The sequence below is a fragment of the Desmodus rotundus genome, chromosome 1 (genome assembly GCF_022682495.2).
Source record: "Desmodus rotundus isolate HL8 chromosome 1, HLdesRot8A.1, whole genome shotgun sequence".
NCBI lineage: Eukaryota > Metazoa > Chordata > Mammalia > Chiroptera > Phyllostomidae > Desmodus > Desmodus rotundus.
This window is the reverse complement of record NC_071387.1, coordinates 113,161,167-113,184,411: the sequence shown is the minus strand read 5'-3', so window position 1 is coordinate 113,184,411 and position 23,245 is coordinate 113,161,167. Positions and strand designations below refer to the sequence as shown.

General features: G+C 42.1%; 1 protein-coding gene across 2 annotated transcripts in view; it reads left to right on the top strand.

The window, feature by feature from the left end:
• The window catches only part of TMC7 (transmembrane channel like 7), a 52,849-nt gene that overhangs the window by 18,386 nt on the left and 11,218 nt on the right, over nucleotides 1–23,245 (top strand). For both annotated transcript variants that reach the window (XM_024571495.4, XM_053929594.2), the window contains 10 exons: nucleotides 774–922; nucleotides 3,935–4,102; nucleotides 7,690–7,772; nucleotides 12,505–12,650; nucleotides 15,773–15,920; nucleotides 17,051–17,224; nucleotides 18,223–18,380; nucleotides 20,637–20,754; nucleotides 21,072–21,169; nucleotides 22,969–23,155. In XM_024571495.4, coding sequence (XP_024427263.2) covers nucleotides 774–922; nucleotides 3,935–4,102; nucleotides 7,690–7,772; nucleotides 12,505–12,650; nucleotides 15,773–15,920; nucleotides 17,051–17,224; nucleotides 18,223–18,380; nucleotides 20,637–20,754; nucleotides 21,072–21,169; nucleotides 22,969–23,155 — 1,429 coding nt within the window. The remainder of the gene's footprint in view (nucleotides 1–773; nucleotides 923–3,934; nucleotides 4,103–7,689; nucleotides 7,773–12,504; nucleotides 12,651–15,772; nucleotides 15,921–17,050; nucleotides 17,225–18,222; nucleotides 18,381–20,636; nucleotides 20,755–21,071; nucleotides 21,170–22,968; nucleotides 23,156–23,245) is intronic.

The window sequence follows — 23,245 nt, the reverse complement described above, 5'->3', positions numbered from 1 at the left end:
ACCCCACACTTAGTAGTTTAAAACAACAATTTCACAAGTCTAAAATCAGCATTGGGCAGTTCTTCTAGTTGCAGTTGGGCTCATGATCTATTGCCAGCTGTGGTCAGAGAGGTGGCCCTGCTCATCTAGGCTCAGGGTCAGCTGGCTGTAGGCTGGTCTGGGATGGTCTCATCGTCCAGCAGGTTAGTTCAGACTCATATGCACGGGAGCAGCTGATGTCCAAGAGGAGCAGAATCCTGCAATTCTTCTTGTAGCCTGGGCTTAGCACTGGCACAGCGTCACTTCTGCTGCATTCCGTGGTCTGAGCAGATCACAAGGCCAGTCCAGAATAAAACGTTTTGGGGATTCACCCATGTTGTAGCATGCATCAGCACTTCATTCTTTTTTATGCCTGAATAATATTCCATTGTGTGGATATAGCTCATTTTGTTTATCTCTTCATCTGTTGATAGACATTTGGTTTGTTTTCACCTTTTGACTATTAGGACTAGTGCTGCTATGAACATTCTGGGACAAGTTTGTGTTTGAGATTCTGCTTTCCATTCTTTTGGGCTATCTACCCAGGAGTGGAATTATTGGGTCATATGTTAACTCTAGGTTTAACTTTTTGAGGATTGGCCTCTCTGATTTCCCTGGTGGCCACACCATTTTACATTCCCATCAGCAGCATATGAGGTCTCCAGGGTTTCCATAGCCTCTCTGCTGGGGTTCTATTTGATGCTAAGGCTTGGCAATGGTGCCATAGTCATAGTCATGCTGGTTTTTTAATGCAGGGAGATTCAGGAGACCCAGATGAAGTATCTGTCTGAGTGGGACCAGTGGAAACGGTACAGCAGCAAGTCTTGGAAGAGGTTCCTCGAGAAAGCTCGTGAGATGACGACCCACCTGGAGCTGTGGCGGGAGGACATTCGCAGTATAGAAGGTAGCGCACCCCGCTCTCTGCACGTGCTGCTCCACTACAGTGCCTGAGGGACAAGTACAGCTTTGTTTACACTAACTTTTAGCTGGAATCTAGCATTTCCTTCCATGAATATAAGCAACTGCACAGTTAGGATTAGCAGAACCTAACTGTGTCTTTGTCACCAGGAAAATCACAGATATATTTGTATTCCTTCCGGTTGTAGTTATCTTGGAAAACCATTTATGCTCTTCACTACTTTGAAATCACAGCAGTTGTCAGATCTGCCACTAGATCTTTTATTTAATGTGGTAACGGAGATGTGTTATGCTGTCACAAATTTGGTTTTGTTTGTATTTTGTGCATTTAAAACATTATACTAAGGTGTGGTTCACACTGCCACAGGTGCCCATAGCTCTGAAGATTCGGAGAATTCCTACTTTCCCATAATGGTGACCGTGGGATGCGGTACTGCACTAGGCAGCTCAGGTTGCCATGACAAAGTACCATAGCCTGGGGGGCTTAGACTACAGACATTCATTTTCATAGAGCTCTGGAGACTATAGATTCAAGATCAGGCCACCTTGTCACTGTGTCCTTACATGACCTCTTTTTTGTGCACACTCCAGGAGAGAGGGGGTAGGAGAGAGAGGAGGTTTGCACTGGTACCTCTTCATACAAGGGCACTAACCCCATCACGAGGGCCTCACCCTCATAACCTCATCTAAACCTCATCTCCTCCCACAGGTCCTGCCTCCAAACACCACCACATTGGGGGTTAGGGCTCCAACATGTGAATTTGGGGAAACACAATTCATTCTATAGCAAGTATACAAAAATTGGAAGTTGTGCCAAAGTATAAAATTAGAAAAAAACATTTTAACATTTGGGTGACATAGCAGCGCAAGAGGGGGAAACACCTTTTAGGATTACATAGTTTGTACCATAAAGCAAAATGCTTTACAGGAGTCTCCTCAAAACTGCTAGAATGGAAATTTTGTAAAATTTGTAAGAAACGTTGCAGGATGAGTGGAAGAAATTATTGTCCCCATTATTACTATTATATAAAATACCGTTGGTGATCCCTTCAATGAATTACCTTTTCTGGTTTTTGTTTTATTGAGAGAATGTAAACAGTTTCTAAAAAGTTTCATTAGAAACTTTTAAAAGTTTCAACCATCCACTTTTGAAAGTTAAGTGAACATCATGTGTGGAGTAGAATTTCATAGTAAAAGCTAACCTCTATTGGGCCCTTTGCTACAAACCAGGCCTTGTGTTAAAAATTTTACTCATATTATCTCCGTTAGTCCTCACAAGATCCTTTCACACAGGTGTGTGTCACTTACATGGCTCAAAGCAGTTAAAATATTTGTGCAAATTCACTGGCTAGGACAGAGCAGACCCAGAATCTGAACCCAAGCAGTCACGCTCCAGAGGCAAAGGTGTTATCCATCACGCCTCTCTTGTTAAGTGGTGGCCTTTCTGGAGATTTTCATTCAGAAAGTGGCCTGTATATTGCAGGGTAGTTTCTCCCTGGGGAGCTGGAACCTTGATTTTCTCTTCAGTGAGCCCACTCCTGTGATTTCTTGGCTGCTAGGTGCTCATGTGGGAGGAAATGAAGGTGCAATAGTCAAGCTGCTTGCTCTGGCCTGGTTGCTGGGATTAGAGAGAGGCAAAGAGTGTGGGTCTCTTACATCTTCAGTCTCAGAAGATGATCTTTGCTCCCCCAGAGAACAAGCAGACTCCCTCACTTGAAGTGCTTTCTGACTGTCCTTCATAATTTCATCAGTATGTGGTGGAAAGTTTGTTTTCTTCTTGAAAAATCAATGAATGTAACCCTTAACAAAATAAGGATTGAAAGTGCATGCTTACCCCAACGAATGCATATAATTGATAAAATTCAATTCCCATTCTTAGCAAATAAAAAATAGACAGGAACTTTCTTAATCTAGTAAATATATCTATAAAAATTCTGCAGCAAGCATCATATTTAATGGTGAAATATGGAAAGATTTCCCCAAGATTGAGACTGAGAAAAAGGGTGCTAGTTAGCATTGGTTCTAATGAGCATCATCCTGGAAGTTCTAGCCAAAGTACAGTAGTGGGGGGAAAGGGCATAGTGAGTGGAAAGGAAGAAATAAAATGTCTTTTCTTTAAAGTAGAGTTGCTAGATACAATGACTATATAAAACCAGTAGCATTTCTATGTACCAGCAACAAACACTTAAAAATGAATATTTAAAAAAGACACAATTTACAATAGCATCAGAAAAAATGTAGTATTAGGAATACAGAATATATAAAGAAAGATATGAATCACTCTGCACATGAAATATACAATATTGAAATTAAAAAATCTAAATATATCATGGTCATGGATCAGAAGGTTCAGTATAAAAATGTCACTTGTCCTCAAATTGGCTCTTATATAATCTATGTAATCCCAATCAGAATCTCAGCAGATTTTGTGTATGTGTGTATTTGTGTGAAAATGGATATACTTATTCTAAAGCTTATGTAGAAATGCAGAGGATGAAGCACACCTGAGGAAGAACAAAGCTTGAAGGACTTATAGCGCTGTATGTCAAGCATTATTATATGTCTCCAATGAGTGGACAGTCTGGCACTGGTGCAAGGATAGGCATATAGAACAATAGAAGAGAATAGAAAATTCAGAAACAGCTTCATCTGTTACAGTCAATACCTAAGCACTATTGCAATTCATTGGGGAAAGGATAGTCTTTCAATAAATGGCACTGAAATGAGTTAGATTTTCACAGGAGCAAAGATAACTGTTGAGTCCTTATGCACACCATTCTCAAATGGTTAATTTAAGATTGAGTGTATATTTACAAGTCAAAGTTTAAACCATTAGAAGTAGAGCCTTAAAGCCAACAGTAAAAAAAACAAGAAATTGTTTTTCTCCTTCCCTTCCACCAAGATTCCTCCAACTTCAGCCCCACGTAGTTGAATAAATCTAGAGTGGGTAGTGGGTCAACACTCCTGGTCAGTGATGTTTGGATTTCTTTTTCTCCAGGGAAATTTGGCACTGGGATTCAGTCCTACTTCTCCTTCTTGCGATTTCTGGTGTTGCTGAATTTGGTGATATTTCTGATCATCTTTATGCTAGTTTTGCTACCAATCTTGCTCACCAAATACAAGATCACCAACAGCAGCTTTGTGCTTATTCCATCCAAAGACATGGGTGAGTCTAAGGCCTGAAGAGTGTTACCTGGTTACAACGCTTCCTGCTTTAGGAATCTTTATATTCTTAGTCTTGGGTGACTGTATTAGTCAAGATGGGCCAGGTTATGCCACAGAAACAAATGACCCTGTGACTCTCAGCACCTACTAACCACAAAGGTTTCATTCTTGCTCACAGTGCATGTCCATCACTGTTTGTTGGTGGCTTTTTTCCATGTTGGCTTCACGCTAGAGCCCAAGCTGATGGAGCAACCTCTTTCTGGACCATTGACAGTCACTATGTCCAGATGTGCTGGCTCCTACAGCTTCTGCCTGAAGTTGACACACGTCACTAGCCAAAGCAAGCCACTTGGCCACTCCTGAGTTCAGCAAGGCATTTGAGAGGAGAGCCGCGGGGTCAGAAAGTGGAATATTTAGCAAATACAATACAATCTACTTCAGTGTTTTTGTTTCAACACTCTTATCTCCGATAAGAGTTAGGAGATAACTCAGGGCTACCATTTATTAAATACCAATTGTGCCAACAGCAAGGGGTGGACCTGTGTTTTCTTATTGACGTCTTAACATAAGTCACATCTTCTGGGCATTTTGTTTACTCAGACGAGATCGGCACGTTCAGAGTGGTATGGCCGAAGACAGCATTTTGTTTATTCAGATGGAAAGAGTTCCCAGTCACTCTACAGACATTTGATTACCCTTTAGTGCCAGGTTCTGTGTTGGGCTAGAAGTGGCAGCCTCATGCTTCTCTTATCACATAATTCCGTTCCCTAGAAGAACCCTCCTCTCTAGAATCACTTCCATGGCCCTAAACATTCCTCCTTATCATATTTGTTTCTGTCTTAATTCTACTGTACTTCAAAATAAAATGAGAATACCGTGGAAACCCTGATTTAGTTCAGGGCTTGGGCATTCCTATCGAGTGCCTGCTGTATGCCAGATGCTTCATTCTCATTTTCGGACAAGTCCATTTTACAGACACATATCCCCTGCTGCTATGTGGAAACCCTGGGCTCAGTTTCAAGGCCTAGCCCTGCTATTTGATCAGACTTTCGGAGCCTCAGTTTCCTTATGCACAGAATGGAGGTGATAATTTACATAATGAGACGATTAATGCCATTATTCAAATAACATCTCATTATTTAATACTTAGCTCGTTAAAAATAATGCTTATTTAAACTATACATAATTGAAAACAATAATATAAATTCTATATTATTTAACACAGAAAATAAAAATGTTTAAATAAGTAAGCAATACTCACAATTTTAAAATGAGTACTAAATAATACAATGCCCAGCACAGGGAAAGTGTTCAATAAATGGCAGCTGCTTTTTAAAAAATGTTATTTCTTTCTAAAAGCACTGAATGCCATTCTGCCTCTCACGTGAATCTGGAGCCTGAACCCTTGACCACTCAACCCGGTCGCCTGGTCATTTCTCCCTTCAGCCGTAGGGAGAGCCGGGGTTGCAGGAGAGCCACCCTCCTGTGGAAAACGCAGTTGAACTAAGTGTGGTCAGCGTGAGTCCCTTCTTTCTCATCATTTCCTCTGACTGTACCCTCCCCCTGCACACATACACTTTTTAAAAAAAAAAAAAAACTTACCTGGGAAACACTGTCCCTTAAGAAAAGCATCAGAAGTCTTTCTCTTTTCTTACCTTCCTTCCCTTCTTCATTCCTTTATCAAGTGTTTATTGAGCACTTACTGTGTGCTGGGCCCTGAGTCCAGCACTGAGGCTATAACAGGGAACACCCCACCTCTATCCAAAGTGCTAATACATTCTAGCAGAAGGTGGGCTTTAAGGAACTAACCACACGATGTACAGAAGACATGAACTGGGCAGTGGGGAAAAGGAACGGATAAAGTCCTGAGAAGTTGGATACCCTGGTGGCTGAGGGGTCCTCAAAGCCCTCTGTGAAGGCAAGGACATTTAAGCCAAAACCAGGAGGGTGAGGAGAGGGCAGCTGTTGAAGAACTTGGGGATGCGTCTTCATGCAGAAGAACAGCCTCTGCGAAGGTCCAGAGCTGGGAAACAACTCAGCGTATTAGAGAAACGAAAAGCCTGATGTGGCTTTTCCTATAAAGGGCCAGCTAGTAAATATTTTGGGCTTTGCAGGCCATACAGTCTCTGTTGCCACTTTTCAATGTTGCCATGGTGGTGAAAAAGTGGCCACAGACAAATGTCGTGAATGAGCATGGATGTGTTACTGTAAGTCTGTATTAACAAAAACAGGTAGCTGGCCAGATTTGGGCCAGAGTGTGCCGACCTCTGGGCTGGAGGTCAGTGAGTGAGGAGCGGAGGGGCAGGCGTCTCATTTCATCTTCCTGACTCCTCTCCGGACAGGATGCTATCTCCCTCCTCTCCACATAATGCCGTGTTCACGCAACCATTTGAGTGCTTAGGTAAACCTAACTTCCACTAGCCTTTCTTTACCCCTTGATGGTGACCTTTTCAAGGGCAGAAACTGCCTCTTACTCGTCATTTTATCTCCAACATATAAATGATTAAGTAACATTTGTTGAAGGAATAAATAAACATATGTATGTCAGAATTATAAAATGGCATAGCTGGATTTGGCCTTAAAGAAACTGGTTCAACTCTCTTATTTTAACAAAGGGGAAACTAAGACCCAGAAAAGGGTGCTAGATTGGATTATTTCCCCCAACTTGTTGCTCCCCTGTAATTGTGACTTTGCAGGGCCTCTCACTGTGGGCAGAGAATACCTCCTGCTCCACTGATACTGCACTCGGCCACATGGCTTGTTTTGTCTAGTGGAATGTTAGCTTGAAATGGCTTTGTGTGGCTTGCCTTAGGAGACAAACCATGAACACAGCATCCCCTGGGCGAGCCATTTCCTTTTCAGCCTGGGCCCCAGAATGGAGTCATGGGAAGCAGGCCTGAGCCCAAGTGGAAGCCTGGAGTCTATCCTGGCTCAGCCTAAATCAGCTGAATTAACCCCAACTACAGATCTGTGAATGAGAAAATAAGTGGTTGGTATGTGAAATCACTGAGGATTTGATGTTGTTACACGGCAATAGCTGACTGATACAGAGGAAGTGAATTAATTCAAGGATAAGGTTGTATCACTAAAATTGTTAGTCAAATAATTTCTTGGTTAACTACATATATGTAAATATATATATTTTTTAAAATGAAACTGCATGTTTATTTACACACACATAGAGATCTTTTAAAATTGGATGTGCTTAAAATAAAATAATGATTGTATCAATCACATATTCTAAAACCTGTACAAACATGAACCCCAAAACACCAAATACTAGTACAAGCAGAAAATATTACTGTAAATGGACCAAGATGCAAAACGTGTAGGAAAAGCATACATCTTCAGATGCTCAGGGAGAATGGAGAAAGGGGAAATGCTACTGTACTTGGTGCATTGGCGTTCAGTCTGCAAACAGGAAATCACAAACATGCAAACGCATCCCTACACAAATACACCGGTATGTATGACATCTAAAGGTGTATACAAATACGTGTGTGCATGTCCACACACAGTGTGCTAGACAAGTTAGAGAGACTGTAAAACGATTTCCACTGATCTGGGTTTTGTTTTGGTTTTTTACAGATATTCAATGCACAGTATATCCAATCAGTAGTTCCGGACTCATCTACTTTTACAGTTATATCATAGACTTGCTCTCTGGCACAGTAAGTATTGAACATAATTCTGTATTTGGGCCCTTAAGGTCTAATTTAGACATCAGTTTCCAGAATTTCTTCAGTGAGAGCCAAACACAGCGTTGACACAAGCGCCAGGGAAAGGAACGGGATTTGCAGTGATCTCATCCGCAAGGCTAATGTCCACCCCCCTGCTGGAATATATAGGCGATGCGCTGTGTCACTTTCAGCCCTGGTCCTCAGCCGTTGTCCTTTTCCTAGCCCCTGCCACCTTTCTTATTACCGGCAATAAAACACTGAGTTCCCCCATAGAAAAGTTTCAGCGAAGACCTAACATTTCGGGGTTCTAGGCCACGTGGATAAAAGCTATGGCTCTTCTGTGCAGATTTCACACGCAGACATGCCTGGTGCGCACATATGCACATATGACCATACATGTGTGTGCACACCACATTTGTATACATACATACACATTTCCTGAAATCCCTTAACAGTCTACTAATCCCATGTTAACAGCCCCTTCTCTACAGTAGTATTAATCTCATCCTTACAGTATTTCCAAAAGGTTTTCTTTTACCTTCTAAAAAATGATTTTTGTGAGTTTTCATTTTTTGATTCCACTTTTTTTCAGAAAATAAGAGCACAGCTATGAAAAGTGGCCATCTGCCTTTTAGATCAGGGTTTCATTACCTCAGCCCTATTGGTCATTCACGCCCAAAAATCCTTTGCCCTGGGGGCCTGTCCTGTGCACTGCAGGGTGAAGGCAGCCTCCCTGGTCTCCACCCACAAGATGCCAGTAGCAGTTCCACAGCTGTGACAACCACAATGTTCTGCAGACACTGCCTAATGTGTGCTTGGGGACAAAATTGCTCCTAGTTGAGAATCACTCCATTCGATATATATAAAAATATCTTTCTGAAAGTTACCGGTATTAAAATGATATCATTGAACTTCCAATTTTCTGAGTAGCTAAATAGGAAGTATTGAATTTGTCCATTGTGTTTAATTCTGAAAAAGTGTTTTTTACATTTCTCAGTTGGATTTCTCAAAACAACTGAGAGGAATTGTCAGGTGGGTATTGAAATGTCCACTGTGCAAGGAGAAAAATTCTTCCAAAGTGACTCTTCCAAGGTCACGCAGCTAGTGAAATCAAAGTGGTACCAAGTCCCAGAACTGCTGTCGGCCCCATTTCTTTTTGCATCCCCAAAGAGGAATCTGTAGAGCTCCACACATCGTAACCTTCTTCCTTACAGGAAATATTTCATAGGAATTTAGATGCATCTGATTGTCAGTGTTCAATAAAGCATGCATCACAAAGAACAGCCCTGTTCAAGAGTATTTTTACAGTGACGAAGTTGTTCTGGAATTGGGCTGTAAAATGCAATAGCCACTAACTCTCACGCACTTGAAATGTGGCTAGTGTGACCAAGAGACTGAATTTTAATTTTATTGAAAATTTCAATTTAGGCCCTGGCCAGGTAGCTCAGTTTGCTACAGAGTCATCGTGATACACCAAGGCCGTGGGTTCGATCCCCCGTCAGGGTACATACAAGAATCAACCAGTGAATGCATAAATAAGTGGAACAACAAATCCCTGTTTCTCTTTCTCTCTCTCTCTCTCCTCAAATCAATCAATAAAAAAATTTAAGTTTAAATTGGCCTTAGAGAGAGATAGCCAAAGAGATCTAAACAGTGGTTTGTGTTGAAAACAATTGAGCCAAGCTCGTTATAAAATCAGAAAATGATTTCCCTGGCCCAGTGACCCTTTACCCTGAAATGTTACATAATTTTGAGGGAGAGATTAATGGCAACCCTGATATCAACCCCAGGTAAATATAAACAGGTTTCGTGTAGTTGGGCGGTTTTTATGGCCTGTGTGCCCCGCCTTCGGGAGAGTTAAAAAAGACGATGGAGTCTTCTGTTTCTACATTTTTTCCTGTTAAATGTTTTACTTAATTAATGTAAGAATACATGGTTGACATAAAAAAATTTAGAATTTATAGGGCAAAATGTGAAAGTACCCCTCTCCAGAGGTCACTGAATCTTGAACACTAAGGTTCATAGCCTCCTTGCCCTTTCTCATGCATTACAAGGTCTTGCTTAGTGTTTTAGAATGTGGATTTTCATGCTCTAGCCAGGCCCCTGTTGGTGGGCATTCAGGTTGCCTCCAACAACGCCGTGGTGAACTTCTCTGTGCTACCTGTACTGCTGCATCTCTCCCGGAATTTTCCTGCCATCCAAGGAGGAAGCTGAGATGATCAGCTATTCTTTCCATAAGAAGTCAGAGACTATTCTGTGCTCTGTGTTCGCATAGGTCACTTTTTTCTTTATTTTGTTGCTAACAGCTTTATTGAGATATAATTTACCTATCATATAATTCACCCACTTAGAGGGTTCAATTCAGTGGTTTTTAGTGTATTCACCGAGTTGTGTGGTCATTACCACAATCAATTTTACAATACCTCATCACTTCAAAAAGGAATATCATACCCTTTAGCTATCACTTCCCAGCCCATGTTATTAGCCTTAAGCAACCATTAATCTACTTTTTGTCCCTATGAAATGCTTATTTTGGGCATTTAATGTAAACAGAATCATAAAATATGTGATCTGTTTATGTCTGGCTTCTTTCACTTGACACTTTTTTAAGCTTCGTCTATGTTGTAGCGTCTGTCAGTCTTTCATTCCTTGTTACGGCCAAATACGATTCCATTGTACGGAATACCACATTTCGTTCATTCATTCATGATGGATACTTGGGTCATTTCCACCTTTTGGCCGTTGTGAATAATGCTGCAATGGACATTCATGTGTGAGGTTTTGTGTGGAGGTACATTTTCACTTCTTTGGGGGTATATACCTAGGAGTGGAATCACTGGGCCAAATGGTAACCCTATCTTTAATTTCGAGGAAATTCCACACTCTTCAAAAGTGGCTGCACCATTTTATATTCTCACCAGCACTGTATGAGGGTTCTGATGTCCCCACATCCTTGTCAGCATTTACTATTTTACCTGATTTTTTTTTTAAATTATAGCCACTCTGGTTTGTATGAAGTGGAATGTCTTTGTGGTTTTTATCTGCATTTCCCTAATGACTAATGAGTTGAGCATCTTTTCATGTGCTTATGGCCATTTGTATATCTTCTTTGAATGAATGTCTCCTTGGATTCTCTTTCTGTTTTTAATTGGATTATACATCTTTTTATTGTTGAGTTATAAGAGTTTTTTATGTATTCTTCTTTTAAAAAAATTTGTATTGTTATTCAATTACAGTTATCTGCATTTTCTCCCTATCCCTCCACCCCAACCCATCCGAACCCACCTCCCTCCCCCACCCCCACCCTTGATTTTGTCCTTGTGTCCTTTATAATAGTTTCTGTAAACCCCTCTCCCCACTGTTCCCTCCCCACTTCCCTCTGGCTATTGTTAGATTGTTCTTAACTTAAATGTAACAGTTTTTTTAATGTATTCTATATACAAGTATCTTATCAGATATATGATTTAAAAGTGTTTTTTCCTGTTCTCTGGATTATCTTTTCACTTTCTTGATAGTGTTCTTAGAAGCACAAAAGTTTAAATTCTGAGAGAGTCTAATTTATTTTTTCTTTTATTGCTATTATTTCTTTTGGGATCATATCTAAGGATCCATTGCCAATCCCAAGGTCATGAAGATTTAGCCCTCTATTTTTCTTCTAAGAGTTGTATGGTTTTGGCTCTTACATTTTGGTCTTTCATCCATTTTAAGTCAACTTTTATATATGATATAAAATAGGGGTTCAAGTTCTTTTTTTTTTTCCTTTTTGTGTGTAGCTATCCCGTTGTCTCAGCACCATTTCTGGAAAAGACTATATTCTTTTCCCTTATCAAAAACCAATGAATCATAAATGTATGGGTTTATTTTTGGACTTATTTTCCATTGACCTACATGTCTATTCTTATGTTAATACCTCACTGTCTTGATTACTGCTGTTTTGCAGCAAATTTTGAAACTGGGATGTGTGAGTCCTCCAACTTTGTTCTTTTATTTTCGGTATCTTTTTGGCTATTCTAGGTCCCTTTCAATTCCATATGAACTTTAGGATTAGCTTGTCGCTTTCTGCAAAGAAGCCAAATGGGATTCCGATAGGGATGTTGAAACTAGATCAATTTGGGGAGTATTGCCATGGATTTCCTGATCCATTAACAAGGGATGTTTTTCCATTAATTTAGATCTTCTTTAATTATTTAAACAATGCTTTATAGCTTTAAGAATACAAGATTTAGCCCTGGCTGGAGAGCTTGGTTGGTTGGAGCATTGTCCCTATATGCCAAGATTATGGGTTTGATCCTTGGCCAAGACACATACAGGAAGCAACCAATGAATGCATAAATAACTGAAACGACAAACCGATGTCTCGCTTTCTCTCTCTCTCTCACTCCCCCCTTCCTCTCTCTAAAATCAGTAAATTAAAAAAAAAGCCTAAAAGATTTACATTTCAGTTGTTAAATCTATTCCTAGGTATGTTATTTTTTTGCTGTTATTGCACATGGAATTGTTTTCTTAATTTTATTTTTGGATAATAGACCCGTGTATTTTTAATGCTCAGGTTTTATCCCTGCTTTATTTCTCAAACACTAAGTACCCATTCTACCTCTGGGATTGTTCTAGAGTCTGGGGATTCAGGGATAAACAATAATGACACTGGAATGTGAGGTCTTGGTCTCCTGGTTCCTTGCAGTGAATTTACCAGTCTGACCTCATGCCTGTGACTTTTTTTCAGGGTTTCTTGGAGGATACTTGCCTGTTTTATGGACATTACACCATCGATGGGGTAAAATTTCAGAATTTCACCTATGATCTGCCTCTGGCTTATTTATTAAGCACAATTGCCTACCTGGCCCTGAGCCTTCTTTGGATAGTGAAAAGGTACATTTCCTTATCGTTGTGTTCTCTTTGAATTATCCTGCTGGCTGGAGTTTATTGGAGGCCATGGACTCTTTGAGCCCATGCCCGAAGAATGAGCAGAGTCCAGGGGTGGGCTTTGTGGGGGAAAGATTTGTGAGTGTTTGGGAAACTGTGGAAAGCTGGAGGCAGTGGAGGCAGGATTTTGGAGCTGCCCAGAGATCTTTAACCCTTATTGCGCACATTTGCCCAACCTTATCTTTCATCTGGTGTGTATGCTAACCAAGTCTCTCCTGCATTTTGAATGGCAGAAACCCAGCTCTGACTAACTGGGGCAAAGGGGACTTGAGTGGCTCAGAGAAACAAGGAAGGGAGGAACCTCTAATTACAGGAAGGACAAGGATAAAGATATGGCTTTGAAATATCCAAAAGCAAGAGCTCCTTCATCTCTGATTCCCCTGGTGGTGGCTTCCTCATGTGGACTTTCTGAGTCATGGGTTCAGAAATCTTTTGAAGAGATTGGTTGGCTCTGCTTCATTTCGGTAGCCAACCCTGACCCTTTAGCTGTGGCCAGTTGGTTAAGGTCATGTGAGAACATGGCATTTCCCCTGTAGACAAGTGGTTTAGTAGGTGTACCAGTTCCCAAGAAAAGAAAAATGAGGAATATTAATTATTTTAACTACTAACAAAGAACTTCCCCCAAAAGTACAATGACCCAAATACGATAGAAGTTGTGTATCTTTCTTACATAAAGTTCTGAGTGGGGCACAGGTTAGTGTGGTAGACATCTTCTCAGCCATTGTGGGATGCAAGTGGACTGAAGTTCAGCCATCTTCATCATGCAGCTTTGAAGTTCCTCTTGAGAGCTGAGAGAGTGACCATGGGGGAGTATCCCGTGGATGGAGTTTACCAGCTAGGCCTAAAGCGATATACATCGTTCTCATTCCATTGACTACAGCTTAGCCACATGACCACAGCCAACTGCAAGGGAGTCTGGGAAATGTCATCCCTGGCCGGCAGCCACTTCCCAGCACTAACACTGTACTATGGAAGGGGAACCACAAATATTTGATGGACAGCTTTCTGTCTCTGCCTCAAGGGAGTTTCTTGGCAGACAGGACCGTGATGGGCACCTCTCTCACCCACATCACTGTCACGTGAGAACAGGAACAATGCTATAAGCCAGGGGGCTGTGAAGCTCCATATCACGGGAGTAGAAGAGACCAACATGTTGGGGCCTGGATTTGCCCTCCATGGGGAGCCGGGATCACCACCGCGGGGAAAGCCCCAGAGCCCAGCTGAGCACTCATATCCTGAGTCAAAAGCTATGACATGAAAGTTACCTGGTGTGTGTCCATTCCCCACCCACATGGGTAGTGAATGGACAGGAAGGAGCAGTGACTTGTTCTGAGGGGCAGAGAGATGCCTGGTAAAGAAATGTTGGTTGACTGGGGTTCTGGCTTTGCTGCTTTGTAATGGTAGACAATTTGGAGGAGCCCTCTCTAAGACAAAAAATATGAAATATCTTTTTTAAATTATAAAATTTGAAAACAGCAGAACCTGATGAACATATTGCTAGAGGTGCTCCCAGGGCCCTGAAAGGGCCCTCAAGAAGAAAGAAGCTTTCTTAGCCAAACAGTAATTTCACCTCCAGATCTTGGTCAAGTTCCTCACTTCTGGGTCTTGATTGCTCCCTGCAGAAGACTGGAGGGAGAACTGGGTATGATGAAATGGGGCAGGTCCACCCCTGGAGGAAGAGGTGCTAAAGTGGCAAAGAGCGTGGACTTTGAGGTCCCAGGACCGAGAGTTGAAGGTCACTTCACCTCTTTAAACTCATTTTTTTCACCTATGAAATGTACACACTTGGTTGTTGGAAGGATTCACTGAAACGAGACAGGTAAGGAACTTAGCATGGGGTCTGACACCTGGTAAACTTTATTAAATTAAAATCAACAGCATAAATTGGCCCCCATTCTGCCACTAACTCTCTGATTCTGGGGAAATAATTTTCTCTGGATCTTAGCTTTCTCATCTGTTAAGTGTAGGTTTGGTCTAAATCAGTGGGGCTGGGGTGGGACTTCATGGAGTTTTATAAAATAACGCATTTCTGGACCCCACATGAGACCTACTGACAGAAAATCCCAGGGTATGAGCCCACCTAGGAGTCTGCATTTTGGAAAAGTACCCAGATGGTTCCGACATAAATTCTTTGCTGTGAACCTTTGGCAGAGTGACTGATCTCTGTAATTCCTTCCACTTTTTATTGTCTTCACAACTCACTTGCAAATCCTAAAGACACCCTGTTTCCTCCACAGTGTGCACTTGATGTATTTGTGTTGTCGAGCACCAGGGTGTTTTCCACAGAAGCATTTGAATGAGTAACAATTATGAAGTGTGCAAGAGTTGCACCTGAAAGGTGCTCACTAATGAGGTTAATTTACTGTTTAAAGTCACTTACTCATTCATTTACCCATCAATTGGGTAGTGGCCATATTATGGTCCAGAGATTCTGGATAAAAAGGTGGCGAGGCCACCAGTGTTTCTGCCCTTGAGGAATTTAAATTTTAGTCAGGGTCAGGGACTGTAAGCAGTAAACAGATGAGTAAAATAATTGCAGATTAGGTTCACTGCTGTGAAGGAAATGAAAAAGACTAACCTGAAGTGGGGGCTACAACTTTAGAGGGGGTGGTGGGGAATCCATGGAGGGGTTATTTGAGCTGAAACCTGAAAGATGGGAATGAGGCAGGCACGGAAGAACTGTCGCAGGAGAGGGTAATGGAACTGCAAGTACGAAGGCCCTGAGGCAGGAGCAGAGAGGTGTGTGTCTGTGAAAAGGAAAAAAAGCCAGTGTAGTATCAGCAGAGTGGCTATATGGGAAGAAAGATCGCGTAGAATTTCTAGGCTGTGTTAAAGAGTTTGGATTTTATTCCAGCTGTGAGAAGAGCCATTAGATGCATGAAAGGATATAATTTTCAACCATGAGATGCCTGATCAGCTGCCACATATATTTAGGATGCTCCAAAACTTGACCATGTTAAAATGGGTGAAAAATGCAGCCGTGTGTAACTGTTTTATTCTAGACAAAGCCAGTGGGCCTGTATTTTGTTGCTGTTCTTACAAGAAGCATAATTATTTTGGGGGGTCAGGTCGGTGGAAGGGTTCAAAATCAACCTGATCCGAAGTGAGGAGCACTTCCAGAGTTACTGCAACAAGATCTTTGCTGGCTGGGACTTCTGCATCACCAACAGCAGCACGGCGAACCTGAAGCACAGCAGCCTGCGGTATGAGCTCCGAGTGAGTGCTGCTGGGTTTTCTCTTGGTGGCTTCCTTACCAGCAAGGTTGTGCCTTGGGGGGCCACTTTGCAGCTTGCGGAGAAGCTAGGGGTGGGGGGCCAGGCTGCATCTGGTGCTTAGCAAGTTTCCTCTTTGTAGTTTTCAAGAGCTTTTTCTCAGAGAACAGCTTCCTGGAGTTGATGGCCTTAGGCCCTAGCTTGGAGCTGGTGAACTGGGGCTGAGAAGGGGTTGGGGACACGACGATGAGTGGGAGGGGTTAGTGTCAACCCCTCACCCCCTGCCACCTTTATCTTTCCTCTTCCTGAGAACCCCTCATAAACATCGCTGAGTCTGGAGAAATAGGACTAAGGGTGGGAAGCTGTGATGATACAGTAGCGTGGTGTGAATATGAAAAGTAGAAGAGAATTTAGATATTAATAAGGAAAGAGGAGGAATAAATAGCATTGTGATCAAACCTACTCCCCCCCCCAAAAGGAGGAGGGGACAATTATATCAATGATTAATAAAATAAGGTTGAAAAAATCAAGTTAAATGTATTATTTTTACACTAAATATGAACAGATTGAATCCTCTTATTAAAAGCAGAGAAAGATTGAGTTAAAAAGCAAAAGACACCCACCTTATATACTGTTTCAAGAAATAACACATGGAACATATACCACATTTTGCCATGTATAATGTGCACCCATATTTTTGGCCCAAACTTTCAGGAGAAAAAAGCTTTCATTTTAATTTTTTAATTCAATTATTTATATTTAGAAACAAAACCGATTATCGTATTCCAGGGTATTATTTTGCATATAGATATCATTCTAGAGTTATACTTTTAATGCATAAGCATAAAAAGAAGAATTAAAAACAGTTATGTGGATACAGAATTTGTAATACCTATGTATAATGTGCATCCTTATTTTTCCCTCAGAAATTTGGGCAAAAAAGTGCACATTGTACACGGCAAAATACAGAAATGTCGCAAATAGGTTAATAGTTCTGTTTTCACATTTATTGCAAAGTCTAACTGCAATCTTAAATAGGAGGTTCTTTCTTGACTTTGGCCTTTAGTAGATAAGAAAACTAGTTGGACTTCCCTTCACCCCTCTGTTCACAAATGAATTTTCTTTGCTCCTCAGGCAGATCTGGAAGAAGAAAGAATACGACAGAAAATAGCAGAAAGGACCTCTGAAGAAACAATACGGATTTACTCTTTGAGACTGTTTCTGAACTGTATTGTTCTGGCCGTTTTAGCGGCGTGCTTTTATGCAATCTATAGAGCAACTATATTCTCGCAAGAACACATGAAAAAAGTAAGGACTCCTCCAAAGTCAATTTAACTTTTCCTCTGGTTGGACATTATGCTAATAGCCCTGTAAACCTCTGAGGCAGATACCATCATCGTTTCTGTTTTACACGTGGGGATATAAATTTGGCTGACATGACACAGAACCAGAAATCAAAGGCAACCAATTTCTACTTTTAATACAAGTGAAAAGCATCCAAGATAGAGTATTTGGGGTACCTACTCTCCCTGGAATTCACAATATTTAAATCCAACTGGACTGCCTGATTTAATCCCCAACTCCTCTACTTACTGTTAGGGGCCTCAGTTTACCTAAAGTTGGTCTAGTGGCTCTGCCTCATGAAATCAGTCATCAGGGGCCCAGATTCCTTCCATCCTGTGGCTCTGCCATCCTTAGGGTGTGGCCCTCTTCTCTATGGTACTTGAAAGCTTACCATATGGCCAATGGGAAGGAGAGGAGGAGAGCACACCCCTTCCCTTCAAGGTCACGACCTGGAGGTTGCACTTAAAAGTTCCACTTACATTCTTTTGGCCAGAATTTAGCCAGATGGCTGTACCTACTTAGAAAGGAGGCTGGGAAATTTAGTTTTATCCTGGATAGCCATATATGTGTCTATTACTAAAGGAAGAGAATGGCTATTCTAAGTCATTATTACAGCCTTGAAAAATACATTGCCCGATGATACAGAGATGGATTTTTTTTTACACCTCACCTAAGTGAGTCCAGTAGAGCTCATGGTACTAGATCACGTTTCCTCCATTCGAACGCCCACGGAAAGAGATAGCTTGTGTTTAAGGGCCTTGGACATATATTTTGTTTTGTTTGTTTGCTAATAAGCATGTACAGTTGAGGGTTTTTTCCAGTTTATTGAGATGTAATTGACGTATAACACTGTAAATTGAAAGTATACAGCCTAATATGTACAGTGGAGTTCTTTTAAGATCAACTTATTTGTGATGCAGTTTTCCTTATTACACTTCTGACCAGTTTTGTTATCGTCATAGGAAATTGACAAGATGGTTTTTGGAGAGAACCTCTTGATACTGTACCTGCCTTCTATTGTGATCACGCTGGCCAACTTCATCACTCCAGTGATCTTTGCCAGGATCATCCACTATGAGGATTACTCCCCAGGTTTTGAGATCCGGCTGACAATCCTTAGGTAATGTCTAGACATGCCGAGCAGATCACCACTTGCACACTCTCCTGTGTATCGTAGACATTGCTAATCAATTGTGACACATTTTCCTGTTAAGCCAAGAATCCTCTTCAACGTTCAGACAGCCCCCATGAATGAATCAGAGTTTGCACATGCAGTGTGATCTCTTTGACTTAAGAGTCTACTCATTAGTATTACATTTTTGGTTCATATATTAGCACATCGACATCTGAGGGTGAAGGGTGGGGCCTTAGGAGGAGGAGTTGCTCTGAAGATATGACGAATGACAAGGGGGGTGAGGAAGTGAAAGAGAAGGAAAGGCAGCTGATAAGGGTGTGTTATTGGGTGAGCTGCTTCTGCTGGCAACTGGGGCTGAGTCTTACTGGGTAACTCTGGGAGTTTGTGGATAAATGCCTTAGCCCTTTCCCACCATGCCAGGTATTTTGCCTCTACCACCTAAGGGTGGCTTGCTCCCAGAGGCATTAACTCCTCACACTTCCACCTCCACTAATCCCATGCGTGGGCCTTGGGTGCAGAGTGACAGGGCCTTGCAGGAGGAACCTGAGGCATTTGTTGGAATTGTGAGTGCTGAGAAAATGGGGCCAGGCCACCCACAGTGTGCGCTACAATCGACTTTCATGAGTTGTTGTAATATCTCTTCTCATTTTAAATAAATACTCAGTTTCATTTTTTTAAATGACAGGTATAAAGCAGGATGCAGGGAGTTAACACAAATGAGTTGAAGAAAACCAGGTGGGGACTGAGTGAAATGAACATTTTTGGTTGTTTCTCAAGTGCCTCAGATTACATTTACATCTTTTTTTAAAAAATATTTTTCCTTTGGAAATTTTCGGATAGAAGGAATAGTATAATGAACCCCCTGTGCCCATCCCTCTGTACCCATTGCCAACCTTTTGTTGTCTTGTTTTGTCTCTCCGCCTCTGTCGCTGGGTTGACTTAAGCTGATCTCAGGCATCATGTCATTTTACCTGTAGCATGTGTCTAAGTGACAAGGATGTTTTTTAAAATATAACCATCATGACCCTTAATAAAATTAAGTCATTTCTCTGGTGGAATTGAAGATGGCTTTGTATGATGGGTTTGCTGGAACCAGGACACAGAAACAGCAGGGCGGGTACCGGAGGGAAAGGGGGTGGAGGGAGGTGAGGGAGGTAGAAGAGGGCTAAATGGGCGTGGGAGGAGACTTGCCTTGGGGTGGTGAACACAAAGTACAGATGATGTGTTGCAGAATTGTGTGCCCCTTTTATTCTTTAAAGAATTCTCCCTCCCCTTGTGTTGTGCCCTTGATGTGTGGGAGAAACTGGGGCATTTGTCCTGTAGAATGTCCGCTAGTCCGTATTTAGTTCATTGTTTTTTCATGGTGTAATTTTGTTTTACTGTACCCATAGTTGTGGTAAACTACTGTGTATTCAAATTATGTGATGTGATGTTATGTTATGTTATGTTGTGTTATGTTATGTTATGTTATGTTATGTTATGTTACAGTTTTTAGCTATAGAAGCCTCCCCAGCAGGGCTGGGTTCTCCTCCCTCCACGAGGGACATAGTGTCGGGTGGCACACTGAGTAGTGAGAACAGTGAGCTGATCCGTGGTGTGAACTTTTGCTCTTTTCTACTGCCCACTTTTTAGTGTTTTCATTTTTTTATTACAATCCAAATAATAGGAAAGCATCTTTTAAAAAAAAAATAGCACTCTCTGCCCTCCTCTCTTGAATTCAGCTTCCCCAGACAGCCCTCATCTGCACGGTTAATGTGGCTCACGCCAACATCCACACATTTTCTTTTAAAAATAGATTCATGTCTACATGAGACTCCGCAATGTGTTTTATTCACTTCTCAATATATCAGACATCTCTCAGAGGTGATACTTACAAGATTTAATTAGTTCTTTTCAGAAATGTGTAGTGTTCTGTGAAGTGGCTATAATACCATAGATTCTGGAGTTCCCAGCTTTCTTATCTTTTTTTTTCTGCCATTTCAAAATTTGTGGTAATATATGGGCATAAAATTTGCTATTTTTAACTGTACGACTCAGTGGCATTAAGTTCATTCCCAGTGTTGAGCCACCATCACCACCACACTTTTCCAGAACGGGGCCGTCCTCCCAAATAGACACTCTACCCATTTGTGAGTTTGCTTTTAAGAAAGGCAGTTCCCTGCTCCCCAGCTGTGGTTCCAAGGGCCCAGCCCACCACAGGGCCTCCTCTTCTCTTCCTCTCTGCCCGCTCTTGTCCTGCAGGTGTGTCTTCATGCGGCTGGCCACCATCTGTGTGCTGGTGTTCACTCTGGGCTCCAAGATTACATCCTGTGACAACTACTCGTGTGAGCTCTGTGGCTACAACCAGAACCTCTACCCGGTGAGGCTGGGGGAATGGGAGCATCCTGCTGAGTGGGTCATTTTGGAGTAACAGGCCCAAGGTGGAGAGAACAGCCTTGAATCCACAAGTTTGAATCCCAGTTGATCCGCTTTCTCACTGTGTAGCAGAGTCTGGCACGCCAGACACTTCTAAGTGCTTGACAACCAAAGTCAGCGCTGGAGCTCAGAGGATCATCAGCCGATGGCCTCCAGAGGCAGCAGGATCTGGAGACTGGATGGACATTGGGAGGGGTCTGAGAACCTGGCTTTGTCTGCCCTGAGTTGGGTCTCATTGTCTCTCCCTGTCTTTGGTTTCAGTGCTGGGAGACCCAGGTTGGGCAGGAAATGTACAAGCTGATGATATTCGACCTCATCATTATCTTGGCTGTGACACTTTTTGTGGATTTTCCTAGAAAGTAAGTGTGAGGGTAACCTCCTTATCTCCCTTACTCCTCCCACCCCTGCCCCAGCTGGAGGATCCTCTCACAACTGCTCTCCATAAAGCGCTGGATGATCCCACAGTCCCTGGAAACCACTGACAACCATCCAGTGACCTTCAAACAGCCCCAGGCCATCAACCCCATAGTCCATTAGGTGCCCCCAGAAGGCGGTGTGAGGAGTGGAAATGGCACTGCTTTCTGTGAGGTTTCTATGGAGACGGCTTCCTGCCGTCAGCACAGGCCTCAGTGGATACCACATTTCCTGATCTGGGTTCAAGCCCCAACATTACCACTTGCCAGTTGTGCGACCGTGGACAGGTAATTTAAGGTCTGTGCTTATTTTCCCACCTGTGAAATGGGGACATAGCAGTACCCACCTCACAGCACCATTGTGAGGATTAAATGAGAAAATGCAAATAAAAGTACTAGGAACACTCCATGCTTCAAAGAAACTCAGCAAAATATTAACTGCCATGCTTATGATTATCATTACTATGCTGTCATATTTTTTATTATTCTCAGCATCTTCTTGAGCCTGAAGTGAAACACTGTTCACTTAAGGACTTTTTTACCCAGATGTACAAATTTTGTAAGCATGTCAGAGATCCAGTATGCCATTAAAAAAGAAACTTTCCTTTAAAAACTTATACAAATATGAATAAATACAGAAGTCTGGCAAATAGTGAGAGTTCTTGTTTGTTACCTTTCCCCTCTACTCCCCAATCCCACCCCAGTCCTCAGAGATGGCCGTGGTTGGTACTTAGGGGAAGATTCCCCAGTCCTTAAAAATAAAAACACTTATTTGCATAAATACATATATAAGTAGACACAGTCTTACTAGAAGTGTTCATTTCTCCCCCTTAAACGGGAACACGGTACATCTATATTGGTCTGCTGCTTGCTTTTGGTCTCCCGTACAAACCGAGTATCATGACCTTTCGATGGAAGGACACATGGATTTTCCTCATTTATTTTAAGGACTGTATAATATTCCACTGTGTCCATGGCTTATAATTTGTCAATCCAGCGCCTACGTGTGAGCATTTAGGTTGTTTCCAGTATTTTTGCTAATACATGGCGATGCTATAGTGAAGAATGTGTGTGTTTCTTGCAGGCCCTTGGTGCTAGGGTGTCTGTAGGAAGCTTGTAGGATTCCAGCCTGCTAGGTGACAGGGTCCCCCTAAACCATTTTTCGTGTGGATGCACATGACTTTGTGGGCCGAGTGGCAAGCCAGAGCACAGATACCGTCCATGTTGTTTATTGTCACCTCAACCCTGTGAACTAAATTGTGTTATAATCACCCCATATTCCAGATGAGAAAAATAAGCCTCGTCTAAATTTATTTGGCTGGTTAGTTGTAGATCTGAGACTCAGAGCCTCGTCTTTTTTTTTTTTTTTTAAGATTTTATTTATTTTATTTTTAGAGAGGAAAAGTGGGAGAGAAAGAGGGAGAGAAACATAGATGTGTGGTTGCCTCTTGAGTGCCCCCTACTGGGGATCTTGGCCTGCAGCCCAGGCTTGTGCCCTGACTGGAAATAAAACTGGAAACCCTTTGGTTCTCACACCAGCACTGAATCCACTGAGTCACACCAGCCAGGGCCAGATCCTAATCTTAAAGGTTTCGGAATTCACTGTCTTTTGAATCTTCTAGATTTGTGACTAACCAGTTTCCGTGAGAGACCTTTGTGGAAACAGCCCCAATTTTGTGGACATGGTTCTGTGGCCTTGGCTGACGCTGGTGGTCCAAGTGAGAAATTGCCCCCTTTGTTTCCAGGCTCCTGGTGACCTACTGTTCCTCTTGGAAGCTGATACAGTGCTGGGGGCAGCAGGAATTTGCAATTCCTGATAACGTTTTGGGAATTGTTTATGGGCAAACCATCTGCTGGATTGGAGCCTTTTTCTCGCCCCTTCTCCCTGCCATTGCAACCCTGAAATTCATCATCATCTTTTATGTGAAAGAGGTAAGGAGAGGTGGGGACGGTGGGCTGATGCCCCGCGCTGCTCTTGTCCTGTGTGGTATTCAGCATGCATGTTTGGACCTCACCCACATT